This window comes from Giraffa tippelskirchi, chromosome 6 (assembly GCF_054371585.1).
Source record: "Giraffa tippelskirchi isolate mGirTip1 chromosome 6, T2T-mGirTip1v1.2.pri, whole genome shotgun sequence".
Lineage (NCBI taxonomy): Eukaryota > Metazoa > Chordata > Mammalia > Artiodactyla > Giraffidae > Giraffa > Giraffa tippelskirchi.
In genome coordinates this window covers 124,170,961-124,186,422 of record NC_137280.1, presented here as the reverse complement: position 1 = coordinate 124,186,422, position 15,462 = coordinate 124,170,961, and the positions used below count along the sequence as shown (strand labels likewise).

At 51.2% G+C, this 15,462-nt stretch overlaps 1 protein-coding gene across 3 annotated transcripts in view; it reads left to right on the top strand.

Annotated features, from left to right (window-relative positions):
* The window catches only part of NRG2 (neuregulin 2), a 191,155-nt gene that overhangs the window by 138,821 nt on the left and 36,872 nt on the right, over positions 1-15,462 (top strand). For all 3 annotated transcript variants that reach the window (XM_081496696.1, XM_081496695.1, XM_081496697.1), the window contains exon 2: positions 10,015-10,186. In XM_081496696.1, the coding sequence (XP_081352822.1) occupies positions 10,015-10,186 (172 nt within the window). The remainder of the gene's footprint in view (positions 1-10,014; positions 10,187-15,462) is intronic.

Sequence of the window (15,462 nt, the reverse complement as noted above, 5' to 3'; positions counted from 1 at the left end):
ACAGGGCTCCGGGATCCCTTCCTCAGCTCTCTCTCTCTCTCTCTCTCTGGCTTCCTCGAGCAAGGGATGGCCTAGTCTCTTAGCAGCAGGCCTTCTCCAGAGGGTTCTCTGAGGCCAGGGCCCATCCTTTTCCAGTGAGGAGATTAAACAGAGTTGGGCAATTGGTAAAGGCCTCCCCAGACTGTCATCTCTGCTTTGTCCCTCCCTCTGCCTCCAGAAGCCAGAGAGATGGTAGTCTCTTCCATCCCTCCCTAGAGAGCGTTCTCTTACCCCAGCCTCTAAAACAGACAGAATGTGGTTTATAGATGAGTTAACTGAGACCCAGAAAGGCTAAACTACTTACTTACAGGCATACAGCTGGAAAATTGGGAGATGTGTGGTGTCTTGGGTTACCACTCTCTCCTCTGTTAGCACGGCCGCCTCTGTGCCAACTCTAGGTGTCTGGCCTGTGCCCCCAGCACTGGTAAGAAGCAGGGACTCTGTACATCCATGCTGAGTAGCTGTATACAACCCCAGGAAGTGGTGACATAGGTGACGTCCCCCACAGCCCCTCATCTCTGCTGCTCGTGTCCCCACGTCTCAGCCCTGGGCCTCGGTGAGGAACTATAGGGTATACCAGCCTGACTCCCAGCACTGGGCATCCCTGTCTTGGGAGGGTCCCCAGGAGGTGGCGTTCCTGTGAGGCTGCCGGGCTTCTGAGAGAGGGGGCTGGGGGATGGGATGGACACAGTGTCGGCCCTGGCGGTCGGGCCAGGCCTGTTCTCGCCCTGCCGTCACACTGCCAGATTGAGCATCAGTGGGTGGGTGCTTCTGTATGGGCAGATGAGGCTTTAAGGCAGGAACTATCCTGTTGGTCTTGGAGCTGCCAAGCCTTGTGTCCTCCCCTTCTTCTTACCCTCACTCATGGACCAGCGTCTGCCTCCCCACTCTGGCTCCATCCCCAGCCAGCCCTGGCCCCTCTTCTTCACCTTAGAGTTGAGGTGCCAGGCCCCTGGCCTGCCGAGCTAACAGCCCATTGGGTCTGGTCTGGCTTTCACAGGTGCACCCAGGGAGGCTCTGCCCCCTTCCAGCTTCAATGGTGCCCGACAGCAGCGGCCACGTTACCTTGTTCAGCACCGTGTCCTTGATGGCTGGTAGGTGCCTGGTACCTCACAGGGACTGAGGTGGACATTTGTTGAACGGTGTGAGAAGAGGGCAAGCCAAGCCCAGGCCCTAGGCTGGGCATGGTTGGCCGAGGAAAGATGGCTCAGGAAAAGCCAAGAGGCCCAGCGAGTTGCATTCCCCTTGTGAAGCCTGGCCTGTGGATACCAAGTGGCTCTGCCGCCGGCCCCAGGGAGAGATACCTGACGGCCTGTTTCAGAGCAGGCACTCTGTGCTGTCTTAAACCAGCTGTGTTTTTAGTTGTTGTTTCTTCTTCCTTCCTTATTTGAACTTGGAGTCTGTAATTAACCTCCCATAGGTCGCAGTCACTCTTTGGGTGAGAGAGGGGTGGGGAGGGGGCTGGCCCACAGTCCGCCAGCAGCAGGCCAGTGGGAGACTTTGATGCCAGGCAGGCTGGCCGCATTGTCTCTAGGTGTTGCCCCGCAAAGGGGACTGCTCAGCCTTAGTCATGAGGTGAGGATCATTAACCCTTTTAAGAGCCCGCTGCCCCTGCCCCCTGGTTGTCGGGAGGAAGGCTGGGCCAGGTCCTCCTGGCTGGGCTGCCTGGCCCTGTCCCGGGCGTCTGTCTTGCTCTCAGATCTCTGCAGGCTCCGCACCCACCGCCCACTGCCAAGAGGAATGAGGTCAAGCTGCTGGCAGCAGCGGTACCGCCTGGCCTCGGGGCTGGGATGTGGGAAAGGAGCACCCCTGGTAGTCCTTACTGGTGTTGCTATCTTCAGTGAGGTTCTTTCTGGGGACTCCCTGTCACACAGATGTGGGCCAGATGCCCTGGCTTGGCATCAGGTGATGAGAAAGCAGAAGCCCCCAGATAACCATGGCCCAACCGTGGCAACTGAGCTGTGCCTGAAGGTTTTACAGGACCCCTCCTCAAGGGAGGTCTTTTTGTGGAGATCTAGGTCATCCTTGGGGCTTTCCTGGTGGCGCTAGTGGTAAAGAACCAGCCTGCCAATGCAGGAGACATGAGTTAGATCCCTGGGTCAGGAAGATCCCCTGGAGGAGGGCATGGCAACCCACTCCAAAATTCTTGCCTGGAGAATCCCATGGACAGAGGACTGGCAGACTACAGTCCATAGGGTTGCAAAGAGTTGGACACAACTGAAGCGACTTATCATGCACCCATGGGTCATTCTTGAGAGACTTTCCTCTTGTTGTTAGAAAACTGCCAGAGGAGCTCTCCCCATACCCCCACACCTTGAGAGCCCTAGTCCTGCTGTTTGGTTGTTGTTCAGTAGCTAAGTTGTGTCCGACTCTTTCCATCCCGTCGACTGTAGCCTGCCAGGGTCCTCTGTCCGTGGGATTCTCCGGGAAAAAATACTGGAGTGGGTTGCCATGCCCTTCTGCAGGGGATCTCCTTGACTCAGGATCAAACCGGTGTCTCCTGTATTGACAAGCAAATTCTTTACCACTGAGCCACCTGGGAAGCCCAAGTCCTGCTGTTTAGGTGGTCCATAAGTGGCAGGACTAGGAAGTGAACAAAGTGACCCCTCAAGGAGGAAGGGAGCTCAGGGCTTGGTCTGCGCAGGAGACATTAGGGGCATGAAGGGCAGGCTGACCAACACCCAAGGACCTCCTAGGCCATCAGCATGCTGCCCGCCCATCCCCTGTGGGGAAGGCGCAGCCCCGGGGAAGCAGGGTGTTGGAAATCTCCACTCCCTTCTTTTGAGCACAGGTTTTCCTCTTGTTCTACCTAATGCCTCTCATCTGTCCACTTTCCTGCGTGCTGGGCCTTTGAGGATCCCCTCTCTTTGTGGGGAAATATTCACAGACTCTCAGGACTGTGACACCCCCTCCCTTTGGCCACAAAGCTGAATTTATAGAGAACTTTATGGCAGTATTGTTAATATTAGCAGAACGTTGGAGACAAACAGATTCATCCGAACAATGAAATATTATGCAGCCTTAAAAATGATTTAGATCTGTATTTCTGGATTTGGGGAGATGCCTTTATAATATGCTAACCAAGAAAACAAGGATATAAAATGTTTTCAAGAGAAAAATCTTGCAGGAGGTATTTGAAAATGTTGACAGTGCTTTTCTCTCTGATGGTAACTGAATGGATCAAAATGTGCTTTTCTTTTTCCTTGTATTGTGTAATTTTTCTACAACAAAAATGTATTTCTTATGTAACAAAACAGTACCAGAGAGGGACAAGCTAAGCTCCTTGGTGGGGGGGGAGCGGCTACTCCACAAGAGGCTAGGTCATTTCTATCTGGCACATAGCACTCCATGAACGCAGTTGGATTGCCTCAGCTTTTGTCCTGACAGATTCAATCCACCCCAGGAAGTCTGTTTCTTTGCTTGGTTCAGCTCTGACCCCAAGACACTCTAGGGACACGGTGCAGTGGTCCTAATACCACAAACTAGCATTGCCCTCTGGGCCCTGGGCCATGAAAGACATCCAAACAATATCAGACCCCACTCAGAGAGGGTGCCCAGGCCAAGGATGGAGCTGGCCCGCTCATGTCTGATGCCCTGTAAGCTGCATCTTCAACCCTTCAAAGATCTGCTGTGTCCACAGCCTCTTAGCCTTGTCCCAGATGTCCCCAGCATCTGGTACTGAATCCATGGGATGCAGTGGGAGAAGCAATGGCAGCTCAGGATTAGAATGAGCTTAAAATGCAGAAAGGAAAGTAAGACCATGTCATTCCCCAGCCTATAAGTTCTGATACCTTCCATCACATCTGCAAAGCTCCAGGGCCATATTGGCCAGGTTGTCCACATTCCTCATGGCAGAAAGCCTGACAGGGCTCCAGACCCAGGATGGAGGGTGAAGGGGTCCCCTAGGCATTGTTCCCAGTGCTACCTGTAGGGTGTGCTCCCGGAGCTGCCGCCCAGCTCTCCAAGGGACTTGCCTGAAGCAAAAAAGTGCAGCCTGTTCTTACGATCCTCTTCCTTTCAAAACACCCATCCTTGACTTTCAAAGAGCCGGGAACTAAGATGTCTGAGGACAGGGACCAGGACTGGACTCTGCTAGAGCAGGAGACATAGTTTTCAGTATTTCAGAGGATGCTTGTAGGGAATCATTAAGAGACAGAAAAGAAGATTCTTCATAAAGAACACAGCATGATTCAAATGTGTGGTTGTTTTTATTTTGTGCTAAACCCTATTTATTTTGTGCTAAACATTAGCACTTTAGAACAGTGCTAATAGGAATATAATATGATCTACATAGGTAATTTAAAATTTTCTAGTAGGCACATAGGAAGTCGGGGGTGGGGAGGCAAAATAAACTCAGACTTCTCATCCTCGCTCACACAGCTTCATGTCAGTCACTGGGCCTACTCTCAAGGCTCCCCTGTCTTCCAGAATTTTTTAGCCACCTAGACCTCTATTATCCCTTAAACTCACTAAGCTCATTCCCCCCTCAAGGCCTTTATCTGGGAGCTCCTTCTGGCCTCATGTTTCCTGAGATTGTTTGCTATTATATATTCTCCTCCCTCTAATGCAGGCTCCCTAAGAGCAGGAAGTTTATCTGCCTTGTTCACTACTATACACTCAGGACCCAGGACAGTACCTGGCATGTAATAGGGTAAATGAAGGAATGAATGAATGGGGAACAAGCGAACCAGATGGGGTTGTTCTCAAGTAAGAAGACTGTCAAGAAGTAGCTGAATCACAGAAGGGTCTCACTAGATGGGGTGGCTGCTTATGATCTGAAATGCTGTCCTGGGTTTCCCATGGTGGCAGGGAACAACCTTGAAGCCTCCCATTCCCTGGGTTCTCTGAATTGGGGTCATGCCTGCTGTCTCTGGATCAGTCTCTGTGCCACCATCACTGCCACTGTGAAGCAGTGGGCACGGGCTCAGGGCACAGTACTGCCCCAGGACTCCTGTCAGGAAACACCGCCTCTTCCCACCAGATAACCCCCTATCTCCACCCTGGCTCACTCGGAGGAAGGGGGCCTGGGTCAGGAGGTTAGGGTCAGGGGGTTCCCTCATCTCAGAACTGCAGGGAATATCAACACTCTCCAAGCAAGGAAAGGAGGCACCTTAGAACCTGAGAAGAGCTCTCTGTGTCCTCAGTTCATGAGCAGGGGGTGGAGCCTAGTTGTAGGTGACTAGGTCACCAGGTGACCAAGAGGTTAGATCACTAGGTTCCAACCCAAACTTGGAGTCAAGCCACCTGTAAAGATGTGTTCATCTTGCAGCCAGACACTTAGCTCCACATTTATGTGCTTTTGCTTAGAGTATGTTACATATTTATTACGTACTTTTAAATCGGTTCTATTGAGATGGATGAAACTGGAGCCCATTATACAGAGTGAAGTAAGCCAGAAAGAAAAACACCAATACAGTATACTAATGCATATATATGGAATTTGAAAGGTGGTAACGATAACCCTATATGCGAGACAGAATAAGAGACACAGATGCATAGAACAGTCTTATGGACTCTGAGGGAGAAGGTGAGGGTGGGACATTCTGGGACAATAGCATTGAAACATGTATATTATCATATGTGAAACAGAACACCATTCCATGTTCGATGCATGAGACAAATGCTCAGGGCTGGGTCAATGGGATGACCCAGAGGGATGGGATGGGGAGGGAGGTAGGAAGGGGGTTCAGGATGGGGAACACATGTAAACCCATGGCTGATTCATGTCAATGTATGGCAAAAACCACTACAATATTGTAAAGTAATTAGCCTTCAACTAAAATAAATAAATTTATTAAAAAAAAAAAACCTGCGTACCTGGACCCCCTCTCACAGGTCCTGCTTCAGAATGTCCAAGAAAACGTCCCAGGCACTGACATACTTTTAAAGCTTCCTATTTGGTTCTTGATAGCTCAGTAAAGAATCTGCCTGCAAAGCAGGAAACCTCGGTTCAATTCCTGGGTCGGGAAGATCTGCTGGAGAAGGGATAGGCTACCCACACCAGTATTCTTGGGCTTCCCTTGTCACTCAGCTGGTAAAGAATCTGTCTGCAATGCCGGAGACCTGGGTTCAATTCCTGGGTTGGGAAGATCCCCTGGAGAAGGGAAAGGCTGCCCACTCTAGTATTCTGGCCTGGAGAACTCCATGGACTGATCACAAAGGGTCGAACACGACTGAGCAACTTTCACTACTACTACCATTTGGTTCTCATTAGTATCTAGGGTTGACAATTATCGATAAGGAGTGACTGGGGTCCCCAGAGCAAGCAGTAGGAGGATGGTGGGGTGTAGGCAAGGGGGAAGGGTGCTGAGACAGGGCTTCAGTCACATTAGAATAATGAAGTTCCAGAAAGTCCCACAGATTGAAACACACAAAACCTCCACACACACACACAAAACACACAAAACCTCAAAAAAAAAAAAAACCTCAAAACAATAAACTAGCATTTTAAAATGTAAGGAGCAGATAATTAGAGGAAAATATTGTAGCAAAAGGTGAACAGCCTTAATATTTATAAAGAATCTTACGGATTAGTAAGATGAGCACCTGATAGAAAAACAGAGTACAGACAAGAACAGGCAATTCAAAAAGAAGAAATACAGTGAGCCAAAACACTTAGGAAAAGCAGTCAGCTTCACCAGGGGGAATCAAAAAAATGCAAATCAAACAACAAAGAGGTGTCATCTTTTGCCCAGCTAATTGGCAGAGATTAAATACATGATAATACCTAGTGTTGGTGAGGGTGTGGAAAAAACAGGCACCGTCCTTCACTGGTGGGAGAGCAAACTGGTGCAGCCTTTCCAGAACACAATTTGGCAACATGTAAAACTGAGGAAGATCACACCCCTTTCTGACGCAGCAATTCCACTTTTAGGAAGGTTGCCTTAGGAAATAATTGTGGATAATAATAACAATAATAGCCAGCCTTTCTCAAATGCTCTGTGCATGCCAGGCTTTACATGCCTTATCTCATATAATCCTCCTAGTCATCATCCCATGAGGTAGGAGCTGTTTTTATCACTTCTGAGGAAACTGAGGCCCAAAAGGATTAAGACAATGGTCTGAGGACTGACTTCTAGTGGCTCAGATGGCAAAGAACTCGCCTGCTAATGCAAAAGACGCAGGTTCCATCTCTCAGTCCAGAAGATCCCCTAGAGAAGGAAATGGCAACCCACTCCAGTATTCTTGCCTGGGAAATCCCATGGACAAAGGAGCCTGGTGGGCTATAGTCCATGGGGTCGCAAAAGAGTCAGACCCAACTTACCGACAAAACAACGACAACAGAGGACATAGAACTAACAAGTTGCAAAGCCTGGATTTGACTCCAGGCAGTCTGAGTCAGGAGCCTCACTGCCGCTACAGCAGAATACACTGGATATGTATCAATACAAAGGATGATGTGCACTGAATATATACACTGGATAGAGCTGCAAGAATATTCCTCTGGGCTTGTTTATGATGAGGTGTAGTGAGGCAGGGGAGACTGTATGTTAAATTCCCCCTCAATAGGAACTGGTTACATTATGGTGTACCCATATAGGAATATTATGCAACCTTGAAAATGGTGCTACAGAAAAAACTGTGTGTGAATCCTTGGGGGGGGGGGGGTTGTGCTTAAAAGATCTCTGAAAGGATATAAAAGGAGCTGATAGAATTGATTGCCTCCTAGAAAGGCAACTGTGTGGCCATGGTCAGAAATCAGAAGCAGACTTGTTTAAGTCATATACCATTTTTCACTTCTTGAATTTTAAATCATGTGAATGTAATATTTATTAAAATATGTATATGCCTATAAATATACACACACACATTAGGTTATAGAACTTATTCCATATAACTTTACTTCCTTGAAATGCTACTAAGGGTTCCCCAAAAAGCTCCAGGACTCTTACTTGGGGAATCATATTGAAGTTAACGAAGAGACTTCTTTAATGTATACCTGCATGTTTCCCAAACTGAGTTGCTCATGGAACCATTTTCTTAATTAATCTCTCTTATCCTCTCTCTGGAGATGACTGCCTTATAATTTGGGAATTATTTGTTATTACTTGGGAATTATTTGTTATTAATACTTAATGCCAAGGTGAAAGGCTTACGGTGTTTCATTAAATGAAAGAAACATGTTACTGGCACTGGTCCCACTTTGTTTACAAATAGATGTGTAGGGGTAATATGTGTGTGTTTTGCTTATGAGTTCTAGGATAATGGATGATTTTAGTTTCTTCTTTTATCCATCTGTATTTTTCAATTTTCAAAAATGAACAAAATCGTTTCACAAGTACCATTTTTTGAGTCTATGTACTGTATTTTTTAAGGCTTTCGGATCCCTTTCTTTCCATGCACCCCATTCTCTGTGTGTGCGTGCTCAGTGGCTTCAGTCATGTTCGACTTTTTGCAACCACGGGGACTGTAGCCTGGCAGACTCGTCTGTCCATGAGCTTCTCCAAGCAACAATACTGGAGTGCCCTCCTTCAGGGAATCTTCCCGACCCAGGGATCGAAATCACGTCTCCTGTGTCTCCTGCATTGCAGGCAGATTCTTCACTGCTGAGCCACCAGGAAAGCCCCCACTCTCGTTTACTCCCTACTGAAAGCAGCAGCCCAGGGTTAGGTTCACTGAGAGGCCCCCATCTATAGCCAGGCCCTCTCATCTGTCTTAATCCAGGGCCAGCTCCAGCTGTGGCTCTGAGGTGGTGGGGGATGGACCAATGGCCTAGATGGGGTCTGTCTGTCACTAGACAGCTCTCTGACCCCAGCAGACCCTACCTTCAACCAGGTTCCTCAAACAGAGATACTGAGGCTACAGAATCAGACACTAGCCAGCTGCAACCCTGACATATTGCGCATCCAGGCACCTGGGCTTTGGTCCCAGCTCTGGGCTGCCTGGCTATGTGACCTTGGCCAAGTTTCTTAACCTGAATGTCATCATCACCCTTTGAGTCAGCATGACGCTTGCCTTACAGAGCTCAGTGACCAAATGAGAGCACACACAAAGGCACTGGTGGCCTGCTGAGGGCTGTACCAGGGGAATTATTACACACCCCGGCAGGAACATGGGCTTGCCATCACCTTCCTAAGAACAGAGTACTTTCTTCTTTTCTCTTTTGAATAGGTTGTTAGAGGGAGGGGAGCAAGGAGATGAAACATGGGAGACTGGGGCATGTGGAAGTAGAATGGTGTTCAAGACAAATAGGAGAAGCCTTTTAGCTTGACATTTGCAGCCCTGCAGCCCTGGTTGGGCCCGTAGCCCCTGGCCCCACCCCACACACAGCTATGCCACTTCACACATGCAAGTCAGCTCACCTCACCGACCATTGCGATTCTGATAAACCACAGCCTAGACCACCTCCCTCCCTTCCAGCTCCCCCATCCTTTGGCTCTCAGCTGAGTTAGCTGTTCCCCAGCCTGTGTTGGGGTCACGCCTCTGGGCTTCAGCACCCTAGAGCCTCCATGATTGCTATGATACCAGGTTCCAGCTCCTCTGCCAGACTGGACTTCCTGAGGGCAGGAGCTGTATCCGTCATTCTGGTCCACCTGTCTCCTCTGGGTCCAGCATGGGCCTGTGGGTCTGGGACTAGAATTAGATCATGAGCACTGAAGTCCAGGAGACCTGGGTTTGAATTCCAGCTCCATCCCCTTGGGGAAGTGACTTCACTCTGAGCCTCAGTTTTCCCCATCTGTAAGTGGATTTCATTCTTGCAGTGAACTCACGGGGTTATTTTCATCAGTTAATGTGTATAAAGCTCTGAAGACCATTCCAGGCATGAAGGAAAACTCTCCATCAGTGGTACCCACACTGACAGCATCACAGACCCTCGGTGAAGGCTTGTTGATTTGAACTAGGAAACGGCACCAGGAAGGGTGGTTCCCCAGGATCAAACCCCACCTCCCCCAGTACAGTGGCGCTTTCCCCACTGTGCATGCTTGGCGCTGTCTCACCACCTCCACACTCACCTCCTGCCTTGTACCCCCACAGCCACTCGGCCCAAGCTGAAGAAGATGAAGAGCCAGACGGGACAGGTGGGTGAGAAGCAATCGCTGAAGTGCGAGGCAGCAGCTGGTAACCCTCTGCCCTCCTACCGCTGGTTCAAGGACGGCAAGGAGCTCAACCGCAGCCGGGACATCCGCATCAAGTATGGCAATGGCAGGTAAGCAACATCCCTCCCTCCATCTACCAGCTGCCCTGCCTCCTTCCTGCACGGAACCAGTTCCCATCTCCCTTTTTTGTGGCTCCTAGTTTCTCCTTCCAGCTCCAGCATGCTGCCCCAGTGTCCTGCAGATGGTAGCCACTTAATTAACATCCCTGGATGGTTGAAGGCCATTTGATTGTCAAAGTCAGCTTTAACTGTGAAGTCTCATCTTGTCCATAAAACTTTTCAAAGGACTCTCAGGGTCTGAAGCCCACCACTGGGCAGTCTTTGGTGAAGGACTCTGATCTGTAATGTGTCTAGGAGGTCATGGGTGATGATGCACCAGTTCCTCAGCTCAGTGAGCTGTCACTGGGCAGGGAGCCAGGTGAGGGGATGGACCCATGGCTTTGACTGGTGTCAGCTCCCCCGTGACTTGGAAATTGTCTTCAGTCTTTGAGTCAAGGCTCCAGGGAAGAGACTCAGAAGGTCTAGGGTCTCTGGGCTGTGGAAAGTGGTCTCTGTTCCATCTTGGGTCAGACAGGGGGCTTCAGGCACAGAGAAGCCAAGGATCTGAGGGCAGCCCCTCACCTCTTTTCTGCCTCTCACGGCCCCTGAGGGGCTGTCAGAAGGCAGAACAAGCTTGACCTCTGCTCTGCAGATTCTAAGGGCACAGTAGGCTTCCCTCTCTGGCTGAGGGGCACCCTAGCCTTTCCTACTCCTCCCCAGAGGCTGTCGTTCTCTCCTCACCCCCCAAAATGCAAATGATTTTAGAGGACCCTCCAACCTGCCCCACAGCCAAAAGCAATGGAAAAAATGTCTGGGCTCAGGCTGCTCCTGGTTTGCTGGGAGGCCCTGGATGTACACATCCTGCCCTCTGGCCTTAGTATCTGAACCTGTGAAGGGAAGGGGTTGGGGTCTGGGCGATGCTTGCAGTTTTCTGACCCTCTTTCCATGAGCAGGGAGCAAAGACAGGACCTGTCACCCTGGAAAGTGGTCCAGGCAGAAAATAGAAAGTGATTTAAGAAGGTTTTGGTTCAGATCAAAAGTTTACAGCTAAAAAAACACTGCTTCCTGAGGAAAGTTGGGAGGAGGGTTTCTGGGATGTCACCAGTCAATGGAGTTAGCAAGAAATTCAGGTTGCCCATCAAGTCACCTTCTGAGGCTCCCTCACCCCTTCCCACTGCCCCGCCATGCCCGGCTCCAAGCTGGAGAGAAAAGTGGACTGGCTTCCCAGGCTGTTGGGGCCCATCTCCCTCCTGTTCTATTTTTCTGGAAGGTGGCCTCCCCCCACTTCCCTGAGACAGCAGAAGTCAGGAGAGGGGGTGCTCCTTGCCGTCCACATTACGCTCAAACAATCCACAACATGGCCGATCTTCACCCCCATTCCTGATCCACACATGACCCTCACACTCACCCACACCCTCCTGCACATGTACCCTCAGAGCCCTTGGGCCACCAGCAAACTCCTCTCTCTGGTGAATTCTCACTCTCTCTCCCATCAAACCACTAACACCGCCTCTCCTCTAAAAGCTCTCTCTCCACGTTGCCATCTCCTGTTCCTCCTCCCCCGACTGTTGCCCATCTCGCTCCTGCCCTTCACCACCATGCAGAGGAAGTTTCTCGCCCACTGACTCCACACTGGCTCTTCCTCCACACCTCCTCTCTACAGGAACCTGCCCTCTAAACACAACCTCAACACTCTCTGCGGCTGCAGCTCTTGACAGACCCAGTGACCTCAGGCCCCTCCCGGGGTCTCCCAGCTGCCAGGCCCCTCAGCAGCCATCGGCACGTGTGCCCCCTGCTTCCTTGCCCCTTGCTCCTCCTCATCATCCTCTTGTGCCTCTGAGCCCGTTCTCTCAGGCATCATGAATGCTGGAACTTTCCTGTGTCTGGGGCTTCGCTCTTCACCCAGAGCTCTCCACCCATGGGTGAATTCAGCCTCTCATATCTGATGACCCCAAGCCTCCATCTCTAGTCTGATGGCTTTTTTTCCCTTTCCTGAGTTCCAAATCCATACTGACAGCTAGATACCACCCCTGAGGTTCCCCATGCTTATCTATTTTTTTTTCCCACTTTTGTTTGCTTTTTTTTTTTTTGGCAGTGTATATTCCTGGGCCATACGTTTTTGTTTCTTCAGTTTCTTCTGGGATATCTTTTTCTTCCATGCAACCTCCTCTTCTGGTTTAGGAACAATCTGTTCTTTTCCAGCGAGGACCATCTCCGTGTGGCAGGGAGAACTCATGTATGGGTTGATCTGATGGTGAGCTCTCTAAGTCCTGCCCACAGCCTGGAGGCTTTGTTCACCTGGATGTGCTCAGTGAGCAGAGAATCTACATCCAAGCCCTTAAGTTCAGCACTACTCTCTGCGTTTTTGAGCAAGTGCAGTAAAAATTCAGCGCTCTTTTTGGGCCACCGACCCTGCGTCCAGCCCTGCTGTTTAGCCTGTGCACACCTACCAACTCCACCACTGTAACAATGGAATGGCACACATAAGCTTCTTTGAAGTGACATCCTTCTGATACTTGGTGGCTTCTCGGATATGCATACCGTTAACGGCCTGGGTGGTTTCACGAGTGTTCTTAAAGTGAACACAAACATTGGAACTTCTTGATTTGCATGACTTTGTGGGAATTTCTGGGTCAAATGAATTGCAAACTATTTTTAGAGGTCACCTCCGCCACTTACTGGAAAAGCCCCAGGCATCTCTAATCCAGAACACCCTGGTCTTGCCTCTCCGCCTGTCCTCTCTGGCCCTGCCTTCCTTGCCCCACTGCACTCCCCTCTTGGCTGTGGCAAAACCAGACTGCCCACTGCCCAATGCCTGCCCTCATGCCGTCCCCTCCAGGTGGACACCACGTCTCAGAAAGGAGGCCTCCTTCTTCCCACCCACTTCTGCTCTCCCTGCCTCCAGCCTCTTGTCCTCCACTGTCTCACTCTTAGCCATTCCCCTCCTTTTCTGGGCCATAGGCCCCTTTGTGAATTCATTTCTGTTTCGCACGTATGTGTGCTGAGCATCAGTTTTGTGCCGGGCACTCTACCAGAGGCCAGAAATGCACCAAGGATTGGAGCAGACATGGTTCCCACCTTCACGGAGTTTCTCGTCTAGCTTTTAGTGGAGGGACTGGTAAAGGCCTCTACCCTTTCTTTAGAAAACCTGTGCCTGTTTTGTTTATAGTTCGAGAGGTCCACAGGTTCACTGACCCCGGTGACTCTGACAGGGGATGGTCTTTCTAACAGGGCACATATCTGATCATTCATTTGTTTACTTGGCAGATCTTGAGAGTCTGCCATATGCCAGGGACAGCCTAGGCCATGGGGCCCTTCTAATGCTCCCCTTCCTGGCCTATAACTCATCGTCTCGCTGTTCTACCCCTTGGTGCTCCTGACTCCTAGGCTTGGACCCAGGCTTTTCCCTGTGCTGGCAGCACCCCTCCTCTCACCTTGTCCTTCGCAAAAATCTCCAAGGCCCAGCTTAAATGTCACACCCTCTGGGTCACCCTCCTGAGTACCCCCAGCAAGCTCTCACATATCCTCCCATGGTGCCTTAGACACAGCTTCGTGGCATGGTGGGAGGCTAATTCTCCCAGCATGAGAGTCTCTGAGACTACCCCCAGACACACCCTGTCTCCTGTGTAGCCTGGCAGAGGTCATCTGCTTTCCAGTGTGAACTGACAAGGATCTTGCAGGATCTACTCACCTCTCCTGGGTTCAGGGGACGTAGGATTGGGCAGGACACCTGTTGCATTGACCTTGCCTTCGAACAAGTGACTGTCCTGGTCAGGCCCTGGTGTCAGCAGACAGATGGGGCACCCAGTCCCCACACAAGGCCTGGATGCATCCTCTGGGTCTCCTCCTGGGTACTAAGGCCCCCTGACAGCTTGAGTGTGCCCCCTGCCCCCTTTCTGTCAGGACCCTGTCCTGTTGGCCACATTTCAGAAACTGCCTGGCTCCACCCACCCAGCCCCAGGGCTGTTCCCTGCAGTGAGTCGATGGGCTGGAGGAATGGGCCGTGATGGAGAGTGCCTCATTCCCTGTCATTTCCCATCCCCTCAGCGTGACTCGGAGAACTGCCACCTCTACACATATACTTCACTTGGCATGGGGGCTGGGGGCAGGAGTCTCCTTTCTGGCAAAATCATCTGTCCTCTGCCCACACCACAGCGCACACTCTAGCCCTCCCAGAGCTCCATTCTGCCCAGGCCACACTCTCTTCATATCACTCTGGGTCTACGGAGACGCCCCTCCCACTGGGTGCCGCCTGTCTCTGGGACTGTCCCACTGAGGTGTTTCAGCCCAGCCTTCCTGTGCCCCGGGGAGACCGCCCTCTTTCCCAGCCCTGGGCACAGAGCCCTTCCCCAGCGGAACCGCGTGTTCCCCTGTTTATGAGGGGCAGGCTGGAACAGGCCCCTCAGGCAGGCAGCAGGAGGTAGGCGCTGGGGAAAACGTGCGGACGGGTGGAGGAGGCAGCCACCCAGATCCCTGGTCCCTGCCAGCAGAAAACTGGCTGAGGAAGGCGAGGAGGGAGCCCATCACAGGGGCAGACCTGGGTCAGCCTAGCAAGGGGACACCGGGCCCGCCAGGGAGGTGGGAGGGGGTCCTGAGTGCTTGGGGCTTCTGATGGAGCTAGGAGTGAGCACACGAGAATGTGGTGGCCCTGATCCTTAGCTGCAGAGCCCCGCCCTTCAGCTCTGACCCCAGAACCTTTTGTGCCAGGCTACGGCCACCTTCCTGGAACTGGGGCGATCACCACACAGCTGGTAAACCAAGATGCCTGCAACCAGCAAACCTGGGGCCCTGGTTTCTGTCCCCTAGCCTCCTTCTGGTTCCTCAAAGGGGAGGGGCTCTCCCTGCACCCCCACCTTTCCACAGACCTCACACCCCTCCACGCGGGAAACCCTTCCTTCTGGTTTTAGTTTCCATCCCTCCAGGTAACTGTGAGCCTGGCTCCATCTTATTCTCCTGCATTTGATGTGGTGTAAGGGATGCTCCTTTGAATTCAGTGTGAGTGGGTGACAAGGAGGGTCCATCTCTGTGTCCCTTATACCTTCTTTTTTTTTTTTTTTTTAAATCAGGGAAATTTATTAACACAATAATCTGAGGAGTCCTGTTCACAGATGGTGACCCCCCCTTCCTGTGGGTGCTGTTGGAGGGGGTGAGGGTGACTTCTTCAGTTCGCCCAATCTTCATCCCTGGGGCAAGGGCTCTGAGGGCTGACTGGGCCCCCTGTCCAGGAGTCTTGTCCTGTTTCCTCCTGTGACCCGGAGTTTGATGTGAAGGGCAGTGATACCTAGCTC